Source organism: Chelonia mydas, chromosome 5 (assembly GCF_015237465.2).
Source record: "Chelonia mydas isolate rCheMyd1 chromosome 5, rCheMyd1.pri.v2, whole genome shotgun sequence".
Taxonomy (NCBI): Eukaryota; Metazoa; Chordata; order Testudines; family Cheloniidae; genus Chelonia; species Chelonia mydas.
Genome location: NC_051245.2, coordinates 56,803,770 through 56,823,747, shown reverse-complemented (window position 1 = coordinate 56,823,747; position 19,978 = coordinate 56,803,770). Strand labels below are relative to the sequence as shown.

Below are 19,978 nucleotides of genomic sequence, written 5' to 3'. Positions count from 1 at the left end.
TTTTCTCCCTGTAGACAAGCCCTTTATAAGGCCTTAATACTATCCATATAGGTAGTCTTCTGTGTTGTACATTCGGTGACCTATTTCTTTGCTTTCTTTGCTTCATCTCAAATACTATACAAACTAGAGTTGGGCAAATAATTGATTCAATGATTTTAGTCATTTTTTGGTTTACAGATGGTCTGTTAAGAGATTGCAAAATTACCAAATGGATTTGTTGTTCAAAAATATTTGTGAATTTCTTCAGCCAAATTCTTGGCTTTCAGTTCATCCAAGTGGCAAACTGTGAATTCTACTATCAAGTATTTAATTTGTGCTGAGTGGGTTAGTGATGTAAGTATTGTTGGTTAGTTATTTGGTATTGTTCCTGGTCTTACATATCTAATCGATGAAGAACAAATCTTGATTACATAATTCAAAATTCTCCCTTTGATTATTAGCAATATGTTGTACGATCAGGGAACAAAAGAAAAAGTGTATGAATTTCATTAAAGGACAAAAGAAAAATTACTACTTGCATATTCAGTTAAATGTTCTCCAAAAGGAAATGCTAAATGGCTGAAAATGGATTTGAATATTTGTGCAAAGATTTTTCTATTTGCTGAGTTTTGTAATAACTCTTTCCGTCCTATTTTACTGCATTCAGTAGCTATACTAGATCCTTCTCTTTTTCATCTTATGCAAAGGAAGTTTCCTTGTTCTTAAAGGAAAGAGGGACTTCTTTCTTCCATGAAATTAAAAGAACAAACAGTAATAGAGAACCATTCTGTATAAATCTTCAAATTGTGTGGTTTTCTGGTCTTACCTAAGCCATGCTTCAGTACTAGTACTCTGACAGTGTACTGATTTATTCCATTATATTTAGTTAGGGATCACTGATCCTGTTAATTCTGACTATTAGCTTAATTGTTCTCAGTCATGCAATTCAGATTGTTTTCTAAGAAGTCCTACCATATGTCCATCCCCTCCTTTGCTGTATTTGTTTAGTCATAGTTACCCATCTTATCTCATTTATCACATGGATGACACTAGTCCAATGGTCTTTGCAAAGCTTTAAGAGAGATTGGCCAATTCACCATTTCCTGTGCAGTGACATTTTTATCTTGATAATTATAAGCCTCTTGTCTTCAACTTTTTTTGGTGTGCGAAAATTAAACCAATGAAGTACAAATAGTGGAGCAAATTTTAGCAAATCCTTTCCTGTTGCTATGCTGTAACAATAACTAGTCCTCCAGAGGAATAAAATGTACAGTCCATTTCTCAGTTGCTCAGGTGAAGTAACTAATGCAAGAGCTATGAATGTTCTGAGGTGCAATCCAAAACAATTATGCATGAATAGAAAATCTTAATGAAATGAACCTAAACTTACTGAGGTTTTTCTTTTGCAATGAAACAAGCAATTGAAGCTACCTTTCAAGACGTAAGACACATTTTATGTATGGATTTTTTTTAATGGGGTTACATGTGGGACTGTAGTCAGAAGGTACAGCTTATCAGGAAGGAGGCATTAGATATAGGGCTTGCCAGTTTGGTGCACATAGCTTTATTTCCCTCAGCCCCCGCCCCGTTTTGGAAGGGATGCATACATCTATATGAATGACTTTCGGCCTACTCACATGGTTAAAAGTTAGGCATGTGCTTAAGTACCTTGCTGAATCAGGACCTTAATAAGATTGCAAGTGGATTTATGGAAAAACAACGAGGCACAAATATGGCCAAAAAAATAAAAAGGAGAAACACAAATACTTGGGACCTGACATTCATCTTGCTCCCACTGGTTTTACTCCACTGCAACTGCATTCTGTGGAGTTACTCCAGATTTGCATTGGTTTAAATGTGATGAGAATCAGGGCTTTGTATCATATATTTTCCCACAATTCTCAAACTAGGAATTGGCTGTTATTTAGTTGATACAGATGAGAATTACAACATCTTAAACTAGTTTTAAAAAGTGTACAACTAAGTTACCAAAGGGGCAGTTTCTAATAAATTATTCTTAATAAGATTTCTTATGGTAAAGTTTGAACAGGCATACTTTTACTTGTATGTGCCTGTCATACACAGGAACTGCTACCAAGGATTTGCCATAATCTACTGAGTGCCCTGGAACAAACAATACAGTACAGAACAGCATGTCTAACGTACGCTCATCGACATACGCTCTGTCATCCCAAAGATCAAGCCACCCAACATGGATTGGCTCTTAAAATGCATACTGGTGGGTGTCAGTGGGTGGTGGCAGGGTGCACTAGTAAGGCTTAAAACTTCTGTATATTAGGCAGCTATATATGACTCAAAACTCTTGGCCAAATTCACCCCCATTAATATATGGAGGAGGTTAGAGAGACAAGGTGGGTGAGGTAATATCTTTTATTGGACTAACTTCTGTTGGTGAGAGAGACAAGCTTTCGAGCTACACAGAGCTCTTCCTCAGGTCTGTGGAGGATGTGTAATTTGCACCTGCCACTCTACCTTGGCCCTTTACACTCAAATGGGTCTCAGCCCTAATGGAGTTTCCACCACCCTGTGACATATTTCCATTCTCCCAGGAGCTCCACAGAAGTCCTGAGAACAGAAGCTGCTGAGGGTGTGTTCAATCAGAATCCCGAGCTGCTCTACCTATGATCCTTTTCTCAGGCCAGTACTGAAAGATTAGGCTTTGCTTTGCAATATCAATAGTTTGGGGGAGTAACCATTTAAATCCGAAAGTCTGACTCCTTCATCCTGTATTTTCTAATGTTTTCAAAACTGCAGATGAACAAATATTGATTATGTTCCAGATCTTCAGTTGGTGTAAATTGGTGTAGCTTCATTAAAGTAGTGTGGATTATTAGCACAGCCTGCCTGGACTACTGTCCATTAGATTCAACAATTCATATCTGTATTTTAATGAACAGAAAAGTTTAAGGAAATACTCTTTTCTAAGATCTGAGCATTTGAATATATTGAATAATTATGTTTCAAAACTTGGCTCTTCCTTTACACTTCCCTAAACGCTGAACATTATTAATGGCAACTGGTTCACACCAAAATAAAAAATGTTTCAATATGTTAAAGAATTTATGACTTGTTGTGGGAAAACAGATGGACAGAATTAAAAAAAATAAAATAAAATAAAAGCAACTTAAACTATTCACCATTATGTACTTCATAGTTATCGTGGACCATATGCCCTCCCATAGATACATGCACACGAAAGCATACACTGCTATGAGAAGCTAGAGTAGTGAAAATTTATCTCACACTCTGTTTGGGGATGCATGTGTGAGTGGTGTGTCTCCATTTCTTATTGGATATGATTTATTAATACTCGCACCTAGGCAGAAAGGGACAGAAACATGTCCACATAAGTTCCATGTATGACTCTACTGCTTTCCACAAGACAATGGCATGCAGCAGCAGGAGTAAATCTCACTCTTCGCCAGAGACTGCAGCCTTAACTCATAGCAGGACAGTACAACCCCATCATGCTAACTGTTAGTTTAGTTTGTACCCATTACGCCTTCTGGCATTTAGGGAAGCGACAAACTCCTGTCTGTTTCTGGTAAGTCTCTCAATGGTTCCCCAGCTGTGCCCCAGGTTTTTCAGCTCAGTTTCCACAGCTCTTTGCCATGTTGTTTTCAGGCAGCCTCGTTTTCGCTTGTTTTCAGGTGTCTATATTATCGCTACTCTGGTGATGGAATCAGTTTCCACCCAAAGACACATGGCCAATCCATCTCCAATGCCTCCTGGTAATGATGGTGCTCATATCTTCTTGGCTGCACTGTGTAAACAGGTCTTGGTTTGAGACTGTTCTGGGCCAAAAGATACAGAGGATTTTTCTGAGGCAGCTTGTAAGAAATGAAAACAGTTTGGACATGTCGTACTTTGTCATTCCCCAGCATTCTGCCCTATAAAGTAGTGTTGAAAGTATGCAGCTCTGAAAAATCTGGTTTGGTTTTGGTGTTGTATTTTGGTGATTTACAGACTGTATTTAAGCTCTGGAAGGTGTTCCTGGCTTTACTGATTCTGTTCTGGATGTCCTGGTTAGTTCCACCATCCTGCTATGCTAACAATTGCATAGACGCAAATGGGACATGGAAATCTGGCAAGTATATAAAGAAACAACCAAAACATCTAGGAATGATGTAATAAAGCACTTATATAGTAGCTTGCATTGCCTATGATTTGTTGTGACAAGATACTGTGGCCTGTGCTCATGTCAGGAATGAGCAGGCCACACAACAAATCTTAATCCCTGTAAGAGCAAACTAAATTGCACAAGAAAGGTCTATGCTTGTATATCTTGATGTGTGCAGCGGCCATGCACTAGAAGCGGACCGATTTTTTAAAAAAATGATAATTTTGATTAAATTTGGAATTTAAACATTTTAATGGAAATTAAAAGAAACCTTTAAATGTCCCTCCTCCCCATTTTTTTTCCAACTAGCTCTAATCTTCACACATTTATGCTTAAAGTATTAAGAGGACTGAGGCACATCATGACTACAGATGCAAAGTCCTATTCGCTACCATTTGGTTCCAGTTTGTATCCTTACCCATTTTGTAGCACATAGGACCTGGCATTCACTGATATAAAAATAAGTTCATTTTCCATGTACGAAAGACCGTCAGTAATACTAAGGTGTTTTGTACCCACTAAAGGATAAAACAGAAATTACAGCTGGATTTAAGAAGGGACAAGCTGAGATCAAAAAGGTTAATTCAGTTAAAAATCAACGAAGTATTAAACCAAGAAGTTAAATAAAAATAGACATATAGTTAAAAATAAAAACTACACATTATCTATATATAAAGGCAAGAGGCTAAAAATACAGGTGAATTAGAATGGATGAGGATTTTGACATTATAGGCATTTATTGAACTTTGGTAGAATGATAACAAGCAATGTGATAGTATAATATTTGACTACACAAGACCAACAGATTAGATTGAAGAGCTGAGGAAGTAGTGCTGTATTTGCAAGAGTCCATTGAGAAAGAGAAATTCGGAGTGGACTGGACTACGCAACTGAACTTGTAGGATACAAATATAGTGTTAGGTTTATACTACAGGCCTCCAAATGAGGTAGCAGATATTGAGTATGTAACTGTCAAGAGAGATCAAAGAGCCAAAGTCTAATAAAATACATATACATCAGCCAAAGGTTACAAATGTTTAGAGAGGGAAAGGATTGCTTTTTGGAATGACTAGCCTGAGACCATACAAGAGGAGAAGCTAATTTCAATGTAGTTCTACACAAAAGTCAGGAGTTTTCTCACAAAGATGAAGCCCTATAAGAAACTGAGGTGTCAAAAGAAGAGGTGCTGGAACAAACTGGTAAATTTAAAAGCATGAATTCACCAGGCTCAGATGATTGACATCCAAGAGATCTGAAGGATTTTAAGAATGAAATGACTGAGCTACTAGGAAGAAAAAAATGCAACCTCTCATTAAAATCAGCTTCTACATATACCAGAGGACTGGAAGGTAGCAAATGTAGGACCTACATTTTAAAAAGGCTGGAGAGCTGATCTGGGGAATTACAAACCAGTAAGCCTTATTTCAGTAGTTGGTCAAGCTGATAATTAAAAATAAAATTATAAAACACCTAAAAAATAATGATGTAACATGATCTAATGAGCATGGGCTTTTGCCAAGGAAAACTGTGCCTAATGTAGCAAAAATAATGGATAAAGAAGAACTGGCAGATATAATTTGCTATAAGATGAGTGAAACCTTGTTATGGGAAAAGTTAAAACCTTGCTGAGACTGATGGGTGTGAACTCACCCTTCAATTAACATAACAGTGAGGATAAATTAACCACAAGCCCCTACTGAAGACAAAAGGATTATGTAAACCCACACGAGTTTTGGACTGAGAAGGCAGAGGGCCTTTGCTGAGTATTGTTTGTGTGCTGTGTGTGAGAGTGTTTGAGGGAAGCAGGACACAGAGAAACTGGGAAGAACTGAAGAGAGAAAATCAGAGGCAAAAAGCCAAGCAGTAGCCTGTGAGTATAGTATGACTCCGGGGAAAGCTAGAAAAAGCTTGTGGGTTTATTGGCAATAAAGGCTGGTGGCTGTATAGTGAGGACTTGTCTACAACTACCAAGTTTTGTGGACAAAACTTATGTCGCCACCCAAAAGGCGACCAAACAAAAATCGCCAAAGGGTGTTCACACTTGCTCCCTCTGTCAACAGATCACGTCCACATTGGGGACACCATCATCAACATGGTGAGCAATGCACCGTGGGTATGTATTCCACAGTGCAGTGTTGTGGGAAGGAAGAGCTGATCACTGCGCATCTTGGGATTCTCTCCAAGTTCTTCCACCGCCCCCTCAGCTGTCGAGAGCAGCATCATGAGCAGCTCTGTGAGCTCTCCATGCTGAGGAATGGCAAAGCAGCACAGCAGTGTGTCCCCCTCTGACTGCCACTGTCTTCCTAGTGCAGGGCAGACCAGGAGCATTCCAATGATTTGCTCTTTGTTTGTTCCCCAAACGGAGCAGCAGACAGATACTTCCCAGAGCTTTGAAAGGGGAGGGATGCATGCCTGCAGGACATTGTGGGATACTGGCGGAAGCCAGTTCTGTCGACAAAACAATCAGCAGTGTCTACACTGGCTTTTTGTCAACAATAAAAGGGAGGGGAAAAGACAAAAGTCTCTTGTAGGGGCGGACTTTTTTGTTGCCCAAGCTGGACGTTTTTCACAACAAAAGTTCCATTGTAGTGTGTACGCTCTTGCTGTTTTGTCACCAAAAGGCAGTTTTTGGCGACAAAACTTGCCAGTGTAGACAAGAAACTAAGAAACTGCTCCTGTTGCTCTTGGTTCCTCCAGCATTTGGAGAAGTGGGACTTTGTACATTCCTTGTCAATAAACAAGATGTATCAAAGAAACACCTCTCACTACTTTCTCCTCTTAACCAAAAAAATCTGAAGGCTCTGAACTTTAATTAGCTGGTTGGAGCAAAAAAAAGTTGCAAGAGTACTTTCCAAAAGTCTTTGACAAAATTTTTCATAAAAGGCTACTATAACAGTGGTAGGCAACCAGCGAACCGCATGCAGCCCATCAGGGTAATCTGATTGCGGGCCGCAAGATATTGTGCTGACGTTGACCATCTGCAGGCATGGCCCCCGCAGCTCCCAGTGGCCATGGTTCTCTGTTTCCAGCCAATGGGAGCTGTGGGAAGCAGCGGCCAGCATATCCCTGCAGCCTGCTGCTTCCCGCAGCTCCCATCGGCCGGGAACAGGGGACTGTGCCTGTGGATGGTCAATGTCAGCAAAATGTCTCTCAGTCTGCAATCAGATTACCCTGATGGGCCACATGCGGGCCACGGGCTGCAGGTTGTCCAACACTGTACTATAAGAATTCAGTAGTTATGGTCTGAAAGGTACAGCACTTTCATAAGCCAGAAACTGGCTAAAAGACAGAAAACAAAGAGTAGGAATAAATAGCCAATTATCCAGTCAAGGGTTACCAATGGGGTGTCAAAGTTCCATACTGAAACATGTGATGTTTAATATATTGATCAATTATCTGGAAGTGAGGTAGACAGTGAGATGGTGAAATCTGAAAATGACAAAATTGTTTAGGTTAGTCAAGACCAGTGAAAACTGCATGAAACTTCAGAGATTGCGAACCAAACCAGGTGAATGGGCATATCAGCAGAAGTAGTTCAGTATTGACAAATGGAAAGTAATGTATATTCAAGGGAATAATTTGAATTACTCATAAATTTTATTGGGTTCTAACTGTATCAACTCAGGAAAAAAAATCTAGGCTTCACTATGTATAGCTCAAGGAAGATCTCTGCTCAGTGTTCAGCCGTGTTCAGAAAAGGTGATTCTATGTTTTAGGCTGACTATGTGTTTCTTTTCCTCAAAATTACTGCTATTTAAAGCAAACAGACACAGTAAGCTTGGGACCCAAGGTAGAGAGCTGCCTTTTGTTTTTGTTCCATGTTTATGTTAGCCTCTTGACAAAGCGCAAGGAAGTGAAGAATTTTTTTTTTTTTGGTGTCTTTCCGTTACTAAAGACAAAGCAGCACAGTTACAGCATAATTGATCTCTGCTGAATTTTGTCCTTACATAGGGCCCAATCCTGTATGCTGGACAGTGTGTGAGACAAAATAAAGCAATCTGAGTGAAGGTGCTGCAAATATGACATTGTATACTATAAACATGATGCACCCAAATCCTGTCAATACTGTAAGCACATATGCACAGAGGTGCATGTGATGCTAAATACAAATCTGCAGAGGGGGCATGATGGACCCTCCTCTGCTTTATCTCACAGTTGCTTTGACCAATTTACATCACACATGTTTCCACAACTAATAGATTAGGTCTAGAGATTTCCACAAGCGTTTTACTTGCTTATATCATGCTGAATTAAGCTTCTGTCTCAGAATTCTGGGCATATCTGCGAATGTGTGTACTTTTTCAGTAGATCTGATGCAGCGTTTTGGCCTTATAATAGCTTTTCTCTATGCTATACATCTCAACTTGAATTAAGAAGTAGATTTTTCATTCTACATGGGTCTAAAGTGCAAACTGACATTGACTCTGATGACCAATGTAACTTGTAACTAGTATTTCAACTTGAAGAGACTTTTTCAAAACAATGTAAGGAAGATGCATTTAGAAACACCATTAGCTCTCACAAAAGCAGCTTCTTCAGTTTTGATAATGTACTTCCTACTGGGTACATTTTCAAACTGGGATATGGAAAGATTTAGTGCACAATGGCCGTGGCTGTTAATGGGACTTAGTGGAATACATCTCCAAACAGATCTGAAAATGTATTTCTAGATCTTTCACTCTAGGGTTAGTAGGGGTTATTTAAGTTCTTGCCTCATAAATATCACTGGAATGTGATGACAGACACATTAAGAAATGACATAAATGCAGTACAAGTGTCAGCTGCCCTTAAGCAGATTTTTGGGAGTGAGAGAGAGAGAAAGAGAAAGATACTAACCTGAACGAGCATCCAGCTAAACTGGCAAAGGTAAAGGTAATGTGTAATAGATCCCAGGGCAGAGCAGCTTTCCTCTGAGAGCTCTTGACTTATGTAAGCTGAGGCAAGAAACGAAATCTGTAAGAGAGACAAATGTATACATATTGGAACCAATCAACATTAATTTAATAATATTAAGTAAATCTGCAAGTTTAATTTCAGTTGGGATAAAAGCCAGAACGATTTACAATAATTTACCACTCAATTCAGAAACTAATTAGTAATGCAATGTGATGCTTTGGGATAAATGTATTTAATGTTCATCCTGAGGTGAAATTCTAGCTCAACTGAAATCAACAGAACTCCCATTGACTCAGTATCATAAGTCTGACCTATTTTGTAAGCATGTTAATGGACTTTTGTCGTTTCTTGACTTGCATGTTATATCACATTTGTAGAAAACCCTGACAATGAAAAATGTCTCAGAGTGGTTCTGCTTACGACGGATTTGAACTTTATGTAGTTGGAACCCTGCCTCATTTCCTGCCAGCTCACCATATAAAGTTCAAATCCGTTGTAAACAGAACAATTTTGTGATATAACATGCATCAAATATATTTGCATTTCACTTCCCTGTTGAAAAATGTCTAGATAACATACCCTGAACATTTCATAGTGTTATCTTTTATATTCTCAAAACAGCACATGAAATGTATTTATAAACCTAACTTACAGTACACTCACTCCCCCCTCTTGCCCCAAAAGCATTTGTTATGAAATCTGGACACAAGGAAAAATCATGTCCTGTACTGTGCAGTTGCATTAGTGGGTGAAAAGGGTGTCAAGTAGGACAAGATTGCAACTTAGAGCTCAAAACAGCAGTAGGTTGGGTACCAGTTATACCACCCTACCATGTGCACCAAGGCTCAAAGGAGTCGTATGCTGGCCTGAAAAATAATCAGTCCTTTGCCTATATGTTGCAGTGTGTAACAGGTGTTAGGGTGGGTTATAAGGTACTTTTACGGAACAGTAAGCTGTGCTTTCCCATGCTGTTCAGAGGATCCTATTCTAGACACCATAGGCTGTGCTTCCTTTCCCACTCTGGCATGACTCTTTTAACAGAGACATTATTATTCTTAGAACTTTTATTTTCCATTATTTGTTTTTAAGTACTAGCGCCGCAAAACCAAACCAAAAAATCATGTTAAAATGTGAGCTGGATCTCAGTAAGTTCAGAACTGGCTCCTGTAAATCCCACTACAGATATAATACTTCTACTAAACACATTATGTAAAAAGATCTAATCATTCACAAATAATGCAGAATAGGCTAAATCTACCATTTATGTAGTTAACCTACTGAATTTGTGAAGTGAAAAAGGTATGTTTTTATTTGACAAAGACAGCTATGTCTTTGGAAAATAAGAGGTACTACTGATGAGATGACTTCTTAATATAAATTTGTGTACATATACATGATATAAAGTCTGTCTCAAAATAAAATAAATTAATAGAAGTTATAATGTAGGTCTGGGTAGATAGTGGTTTTGTGTTTGATGACACCTCTCAGAAAAAAATGCTCATAAGTTTGACAATATGTTACTGGAAACTCCTACTTAGTCTCATTACTGAAAAAAATATAGCCCTTTTACTTTACTTTGGACAAAGTCATGCAGACAAGTACATGACAGTATTGCATTACAGTTGATCTATACTTCGCACATGGACATTGCCATTTGATAATGAAAAAGAACAGGTAGTCACTAGACCAAAATTTAATTGTAAGGTGCCATATGTTGCTTCAGAGAAATAAAGCATTTTTCAGACAACTTTGTTACATTTTGTATCCTGCGCAGACTGCATGAAGGCTCTGTTGGAATATAACCATAGAAAGCCATTGGTTATGTTGTTAACACGGAGCATAGGTGATATTTTGAAACATTAGAGAAAAATATACTCTATATACTATTGTCTACCAAATGCTGGCAATACTGGAATATGTAGCTTTATCTATTTGTAACATAATAAGATGTCTTTAAAAGAGAGCACAGACCTCTTCCTCCTACAATCCACTGCTTCTGAAGCAAATAAGAGAAGCACACTAAAACCAGCTTTGCCTCCCACCCCGCATCCAACGTCATCCCTTAGGGCATGCTACCTTATGCATTCTGTGCTGTGCTCATTTTTTAAAACAGATACAATGGGCAACCTTTATAACAATGAACCCATTACTCTAAAAAGCCAAAGCTGTACAATGTATTGGAATAATGTCCAGACTGTCTCTCTCTTTTATGGCATTTTTTAAAATTCATATTGAATATATCCCATATGATTCCCATAGCCTCAGAGTTTTCTTTAGGGATAATCCAGTTTTAAATCTCCGTTTGGGAATAGATTTTGCTTTTTCCCCCAATAGTTCCAAATTTCTTTTCAGTAACACACACTCCACTGTGGAGCAGCTCTGTTTGAAACTCTAATCTGCAGACTTTATTCTATGAATATTAAAAACTGCAGCAGTGTATGCTTCTCCACCGGGCCCTGTCAAGGCCATCCGGTTTGGCCTGAAACAGCTTCATTTAAGGTTAACTAGTGACTCAAAAGGAAAAGCTGCAAATTGCACCAATTTGTCCGTGATATTTTTTGTGCCATACAGGGGATGAAGCAGAATGCTCGTGAGAACGTATAACTCAGAAAGGGATCAGGACACTTACAAGGTTTTTCTGATATACTGACCAAATAAAAGTAAAAAATACATTCAAATCTTTACTTATTGATGTTGAAGAGAAACAGATCTCTGTCAGGATCCCTGCTTGACAGTCATTTACTTATGTAACAATTGTTTGAACTGATTAACCAAAAATGGTGGTGATGAAATCATATCACAATATTAAGAAAAATCACCTGGTGATTAAATACAAGGAAATTAGAACCTACTCATTCCAGCTCAAAACCTTCATCAGTGTCAAAATACAAATGAATAAAATCAGACACTTCATACAACTGTTCATTTAAAGAGAGACAGACCATTCCCCCTGGTCCTTTCCTGGATAAGGAGTTATCCTGATGCATTATTCATACATTAAAAATAATTTTAAAAACAAATCTGAACATTGCATGAGTACAAAAAAAGCACACACAGACACACACAAACAGCCCATGTAAATTCAAATTTAAGGTACAGAATAAGGATTTTTGAATTGTAAAACTATAGTGTACCACTAATTGTTTACAAAGCTGAATGCGGTGGGCGGGTTGATAATTTGTAACCATATCGCTAATGCCTAATACTGGGGGATGAAATGCTGTCCCCACTGAAGTCAACCAGGAATTCCCACGGTCTTCCATGGGACTAAAATTTCACCCCAGGATCCTACTTTGAGATCTGTGTACATCTCTGTGTGATTATTTAAAATTAAAAGAAAAGTCTTACTGTGTGGGAAAAAAAAAAAAAAAATCAGACAAATCAATCAGCATATGTCTACAGCGCATAAAGTTTGCTTTTAGAATCTCTCTTCATGATCACAGTGTTTCTGTTAGAGTTTGGTGAACCTCCCTTCAAGAAAATGAGGCCTGCAGACTTCTGTTTCAGTTAACAACAAGTTTCACTACAGCAGACATGGTCCTTGGTTTTTATTACTTCTAATAATAAAAATACAATCTTCAGAAACAGCTGGTGTTAATTATTTACGATCACTCAGAGCAAGAATTAAAAGAAGATAATTTATTCACACTGCAGTACATTTTTGTAGTTTTACAGCGTGCTACTTAAATTGAGCAATTTAAACACAAGCAGCTTCTAAAAAGAAGGAAAAAATTAAGTCAACTTGTTTTATTCCTTGTAGACCTTTTATAAGCAAGATAGCTACACTGGTTATATACTGTACACTGATAGGAATATCTAATACAAAGCATTTGTATCTATGTTTAACCAAATGGATCTCTGAATTTACATTGAAAATATCTGCAGAGATACACCTTCTAAATCTTCATATAAGAATACTGCTCTAGTTCTCATGCAACGTGAATATCTGATTCCTTAAAATGTATTAGTATGTAGTATACATAATGTCAGAAAATAAGTGAAGGTGATACATACTCAGGATCTTCACATATTTTACACATTCTACACATTTATTTTATCCCGCACAACTAGTGGAGCAAAAGGTCCTGTAAACTTTGCCCTGGCAATTTCAGGTCCATTTGGACAAATTTGTCCAAATTTGAGCGAGTGGTGCTGTGACCTCATGCGCCAGAGTTGCAGCGCAGTCCCAGTCAGGTTCCGCACCAGCCCTAGGCAGATTCTGCTGCCATAGGCAGCTGCCTCTTGTCCTGATTCCTGAGAATTAACATTTTTGAACCAACTCTAACGAGATGAATGTGATGAAAGACAAGGTTGGTAGTAGGGTTGTTTCTCTATGCCACTGCCCTTTGGCTTTTTGATGGGAAAGCTTCCCCTTCAGCTTTAGCACTTCTTTACCCTCACAGAAGACTGGAGTCCTCCTTTTCTTGATGGGATTCTGAGGAGTTTTATTTTACTCCTTTAACCTTCTCCCTGCATGTCCATCAAACTGAAGCCACAATCTTTCAAGAAAAGAGGACTGGAAATTTTGGAAACGTATCAATGCCACTCATCAACTGGCTAGAGGGTTCCCTGTTGTGTAATACAAGCCATTCCCATCCACCCAGAGACTGAGACGATCTTCAGCTAATTCAGTATAGTCCTCCTATATGACATTACCATCAGACTGGTCAGTTTTTGGATTTTTTGCAATAGGGGACTATCTTGTAGATTAATCTAGTATTTGTCTGGGAAACTGGAAGTTGTTTTACCCAAGTTGCTTAGGCATTTGACTTGTCCAAGGTGCTAACGAAAAAGCTTACTTACAAGTCAGCATAAACAGCAGAAGATTGTATAATATAAAATAAGTAAAGGAGGCTACAACCAATAATTTAGCAATGGCACCTAATTTCATACCCAGTCTGCTCTAGCACATCTTTAAAGAAATCTGATGCAAGTGAGGGTCTACTGATTACATTCAAAAAGCCAAAAAATAAATGTTACATCTCTGTTGCAAACTATGACTTGATCTAACCATAAGAGACCTACACAGGACTGAACAAAGGGACGCTAGGAAGGGAACTGAGGGAAGATCATATGGTGGAATCTTCTGGGAGATATCCAGATTAATATTAAACTGTTGAATTGTTTTCAAAAGTTAACTGGAATTTTATATCTGCTGATATTTTATATCACATTTTTTTCTTACTTTTGATTACTTTAAAACAATATTCAGATACATAAGGCCCAATGCACCTGCCTGTTTATTTTCTAAAACTTCTCCAGAACAAATCCTTGAAAACTGTTGTCCAAAGAACGTGCGCATTAAAATTTGAAGATCTGGTTAAAAATTGGGAAAGCCTCTTAGCATGTTTAGCTGCCTAGTTCGCCTGTAGCTAGAGCAGCTCCTGAATGTACACACCTGTATGAAGCGCGGATGACAAAAAAATCAAGACTTGCTCACTATATAGTTATATAAAATTAACTAATTTAAATGGCATGTTGGAAACACCTGAGAAGCTCCTCTAAATTAAAACTGATTAAAGAAAAGGAACTGCAGGACAAAGGGTTACTTAGCAAAGTACTGAAACTGAGCAATTTTTTTTTAATCTAGTGGTAACTCATATTGATGTTGCACTGGAGGGAATGTCAAGTTCAGTATGTGCCATTGAAAAGGCCCAGTACAGTCTAAAGCAGAACAAGTTGTAAGGGGCCTCCTTATACTCACCTACATATGGCTGAGGCAGAGACGAAGATAAGCCATCTCACCTTACACAATATTGTTTCACAATTATCTTAGTCATCTTTATCGACAGATCCAGCCAAATGGCAGGTAGTTGATAATGTCCAAAAGTACTGGATTGAATCCAATTGCCAAAACCATTATGCAGATTTCAAAATAGCTGAACAGCTGTACAAACACATGGGTGATTGGCCTTACAGTTATCATCTCTGTCCAGAGGCACTGTCTCTTGAAAGTTGGTCAACGGAGAAACAGTCACGTGGGAATGTTTGCTGTAGTCGCCTTCATTTAGTGCTATGTTCTGTTTCATGTGCAAGCTTTTTTCAGACAAGAAGAGTGATTGGGCTCATTCTACTGCTTGAATTACAGAGCATGAGAGTAAGAGTGACTATCAATTTGCCATGATTTCTTATGTTAAGGTATCTAAAGGTATGTTAAGGTATCTAAAGTTAATCAGCATATTGACACTGAGCTGTCACTTCAGTTTCAAAGAGAGAAGTGGTATAAAAGAATCACTGAAATATAGGACTGGAAGGGACCTAAGAGGTCATCAAGTCCAGCCCCCTACACTTAAGTAGGACCAGCTATACCTAGACTGTCACTGTCATGGTTTGTCCAACCTGTTCTTAAAAATCTCCAATGATGGAGATTCCACAACCTTCCTTGGAAACCTACTTAACTATACTTATAGTTAGAACATTTTTCCTAATATCTAACCTAAATCTCTCTTCTCTCTTGCTGCAGATTAAGCCAATTATTATCCCACCTTCAGCGGACAGAGAATTGATCACAGTCCTCTTTAAAACAGCTCTTAACCTATTTGAAGACTGTTATCGGGTACTCCTCCTACCAACCCATTTCTATTCTCCAGACTAAACATGCCCAATTTTTTAACCTTTCCTCATCGGCCAGGTTTTCTAAACCTTTGTTGCTCTCCTCTGGACTTGTTCCAATTTGTCGGCATCTTTCCTAAAGTGTAGTGCCCAGAACTGGACACAGTACTGTAGTTGAGGCCTCATCAGTGCAAAGTAGACTGGGACAATTACCTCTTGTGTCTAACATACAAGAAACCTGTTATTACAGCCCAGAATGATATTAGCCTTTTTCACAACTGCATCACACTGACTCTCATTCAATTTGTGATCCACTATAATACCCAGGTCCTTTTCAGAAGTACTGCCACCTAGACAGTTATTCCCCATTTTATTTTGTCATTGTCCATTGGACTTTTCCTTCCAAAATGAAATACTTTTCACTTGTCTTTATTGAATATCATCTTGTTGATTTCAGACCAAATCTCCAATTTGTCAAGATTGTTTTGAATTCCAACCCTGTCTTCTCGAGTGCTTGCAACCCCTCCCACCTTGGGGTCACTGCAAATTTTATAAGTATACTCTCCATTCCATTATCCACATCACTAATGAAAATACTGTATAGTACCAGAACCGGGACCCCACTAGATAGGTCCTCCCAGTGTGACAGCAATCAATTAATAACTACTCTGAGTATACTCTTTGAAGCAGTTATGCATCCACCTTATAGCAATTTCAGCTAGATCACATTTCCCTAGTTTGCTTATGAGAAGGTCATGTGGAATGTGTCAAAAGCCTTAGTAAAATCAAGATATATCATGTCTACTACTACCCCTTAATCCATTAGGCCAGTAACCCTGTCAAAAAAGGAAATCATTTTGGTTTAGCATCATTTGCTCTTGACAAATCTATGCTGGTTACTCCTTATAATTGATTATTCTCTAGGTGCTTACAAATTGATTGTTTAATAATTTGATCCAGTATCTTTCCAAGTATTAAAGTTAGGCTGACTGGCCTATAACTTCCCAGATCCTCTTTCTTCCCTTTTTAAAAGACAGGTATTATGGTTTGCCCTTCTCCAGTCCTCTGGAATCTCCATGAGTTATTGAAGATAACTGCTAATGTTTTCGAGATTGCGTCAGCTAGTTTCTTAAGTATGGAGCATGAATTTCATCAGGACTTCCCAACTTGAATACATCTAACTTATCTAAATATTCTTTAACCTGTTCTTTCCCTATATTGGCTTGTGTTCCTTCCCCCTGTTGTCAAAATTAATTGTATTGAGTATCTGGTTACCATTAACTTTATTTAGTGAAGACTGAAGCAAAATAGGTATCAAACACTTCACCCTTTCTTGATATCATCAATTATTAGCTCTCCCTCCCTGCTAAGTAGATAAACTGTCAGCAATCCTGAACTCCTTTTCCCCTTAGATTTTCTTCCCATTTTTACTACCATTTCTCTGAATTTGTTACAGTCTGCTTTTTTTGAAGTCCATTGTCCTTATTATGCTACTTTCACTCCTTCCTTTTAGAAAATGAAATTTATCATTTCATGATCACTTTCACCCAAATTGCCTTCCATCTTCAGATTCACAACCAATTTCTCCCTGTTGGTCAGAATCAAGTCTAAGAGGTGCTACAGCAAGTTGTGAAGGTAATGAAATTTCTTGCTGAAGGATGACTCCCATTTCACTGGGATGATGAAAACACTGGATCTCTTCACAGTTGAATTCTGGGGAGAATTTTAGAGTTAAATTTCCAAATTTGGTAACTTCCTTGCAAGTCATATCAATAAGTTTGGACATGGAAAATCTTATATTTCCTCCACTATCTGTGATGAAAATTTTTTAACTGATGTGGAAGAAAGTGCTACCAGCAATACAAGAGGAAATTTGCACTGCCAAATATTACTCCCTTACAGTTGACAGTACTCCCAGTATTTCTCATGGATCAGCTACCATTCATTGTTTGTTGTGTTAACAAAAGTGGAAATCTTGTTGAACATTTTCTAAAATTTGTGCCAAGTCTTGCAGAGAATGTGCTGTCTACTTTAAACAAACTGGGTATTAATATTTTGGATTGTTGCTGTCAGGCCTATGCCAATGCTGCCAACATGCATTCAGATGCATATTAGGCATATTAATTCTGTAGGCGATTATGTCCCTTGCGCAGCACATTCTCTGAATTTGTCCAAGCAGTGAATTTTTTTGGCGTCCTCCAATGACTCTACACCTTCTCTGCTGTCTCAATGCACCACTGGAAAATCCTTACTGAGGGCTTAAAAGGAAAAGAAAATAATCCTATTTTGATTCTAAAATCTCTGTCTGGCATCCTTTGGTCCTGCCATGCTGAATCCACAAAAGCCCTATGTCACCATTATGTACATATATGAGAAGCTCTGGATAAAGTCAGCAAATTCACCATTGTATATGGGACTACACAAACAGCAGCACAGTTTCTGCAAGAAAAGATGGACCTTTCTTGAAACCACATTTACGGCAGAGCTATGGATTCATGTCCTTCAGTGATGTCAACCATTTTAAAAAGCAGATATCCATGTCGGCTCCGCTGTCCAACTCCTGCAGTCACTGGGTGATTGCATCCAAGGAGTCAGTTTGATGAAACTGGAGCATTTCGAAAGTCAAAGGCACCAACTTTATCTCAAGCCTACTACAGTGAAACTCATCAAGTCCCAAAATGAAAACAGTAGGCATGTGAATCCAATACACTGAATGTGGAGCTGTGGGGGCCAGAAAAGTTTAGAATAGAAACTTTTAATTTAATAACTGAGAGTCTGAAAGGTCTCTGCAAAATCTTTGGGAAGCCTATAAGGATTTTGGCTTCCCAACCAACTTCAGCAATATGCTCCACAACAAGATGCAGCTGCAGAATGTAGCTTTGGTTGCAAAATATCCATCTGATCTCAAAGTAACTTTTGAAGATGAGTTTGAACAGTATTATTCCTTCGGAAAAATGAAGCTTGCAAATTGCCAATTAACCTATTAAAACAGTTGAAGTCTTGCCACCTGGAACCCACTTTTCCAGATGTGGGCACCACTCATCACATTTACCTCACATTGCCAGTTACAAATGCTGAAGCAGAATGATCATTCTCCAGGATGAGCAGAACTAAAAGCTATGACTGCTCAATGAGAGAGCAGTCCAAAAGTGACGCCTTTGCCTTAGTGTCCATTGAGAGTGACTTGTCATGAAACCTGAACTACAGTGACATAATAGAAGATTCTACTAGTCTCCGATCTCAGAAGAAGCCCCTGTACCACTGTAGTTAAGGCCATTTTTTGTTGGGTATTTATATATCAGTTAATTGTTTGGGGCTATATACAACTTTATTCTTATATTCAAATCCTGTTTGCATTCTAATACTCAAAATACAGTAGCATAAGAACACAAAATCTTTTCTCTATCCGTGATACTTCTGTATTTTCTGCTGAGAAAGATCTAATTCTGATAATCTCATATTTACAGATTCACATACCCTCTCTAGTTTAAGGAAGAAGCGGGGGAGGGCCCAATTTCCATAATGCAGAGGCCTGCAAAATTCTTTAATCCAGTCCATAGCAGTCAAGCAAGAAGTAGATGGGTTAGAATTTAGAAGTAATAAGAATAGATATTTGGAATACAGAAATAATAGGAGGAGAATGTAAAGTAAGCAGTAGGAGATATAAAAGGGCATGGTCCATATAAGTGTTTAATTTTTTTAAGTGGAGCATTATAAAAAAAAATCCCAAACAAAAACAGTGAACAAGGTGGTCAGGATGCAGCATAAAATGGACAGAAATCTCTGCAAGACCTAAAGCAGAACACTCCTCCAAAAGTTGTTGAGATTTTAACCATATTTTTAAAACTGAGACCCTAAACCTACATCTAGTGAATACCACAAATAATGTCCAGTAAGAACCACCACAGGACAGTAAACTTTTCTTTTTCAATGGTGCCCATTATACATGTGCAGATATATTTTTGTGAGCATTACCTGAAGGCTGAGCTTTGAAAATCTGGCCCTTAATAGATAAGAACTTCACTAACTGGTGAAGTTTGATCATCTGAGCTTTCACTTTGTCCTATTTCTGGACTAGACATATCTTCCTTTCAATTTTATTATTAAATAGTGGATTTGTTTTAGTGTTTATTATGACTGCACATTCACATCTCCTCTAAACAGGGAAAGAATTGTCCCATAATTTTGCAGTGAAAATATTTTGAAACTACTGAATTTGCAGCAGTTTGTTGTAAGAATCATTTATTCATTTTATATTTAAATTACATAATCTTCCTTACTTTGGATAGAGAATATGAAGGATCTTATTAATGCTAGATTAGCTACATTCGGTCAAGGAAAATATGTAACAGCCATTGAGGATGACAGGCTCTGGCAGATTTAGCTATGTATTGAAGTCTGTAGGGAAAC

At 38.1% G+C, this 19,978-nt stretch overlaps 1 protein-coding gene across 1 annotated transcript in view; it reads right to left on the bottom strand.

The window, feature by feature from the left end:
* Positions 1-19,978, bottom strand: part of LOC102932938 (adhesion G-protein coupled receptor V1) — a 331,043-nt gene that overhangs the window by 110,849 nt on the left and 200,216 nt on the right. Inside the window, exon 62 of the mRNA XM_037902481.2 lies at positions 8,957-9,073. Within this exon, the coding sequence (XP_037758409.2) occupies positions 8,957-9,073 (117 nt within the window). The remainder of the gene's footprint in view (positions 1-8,956; positions 9,074-19,978) is intronic.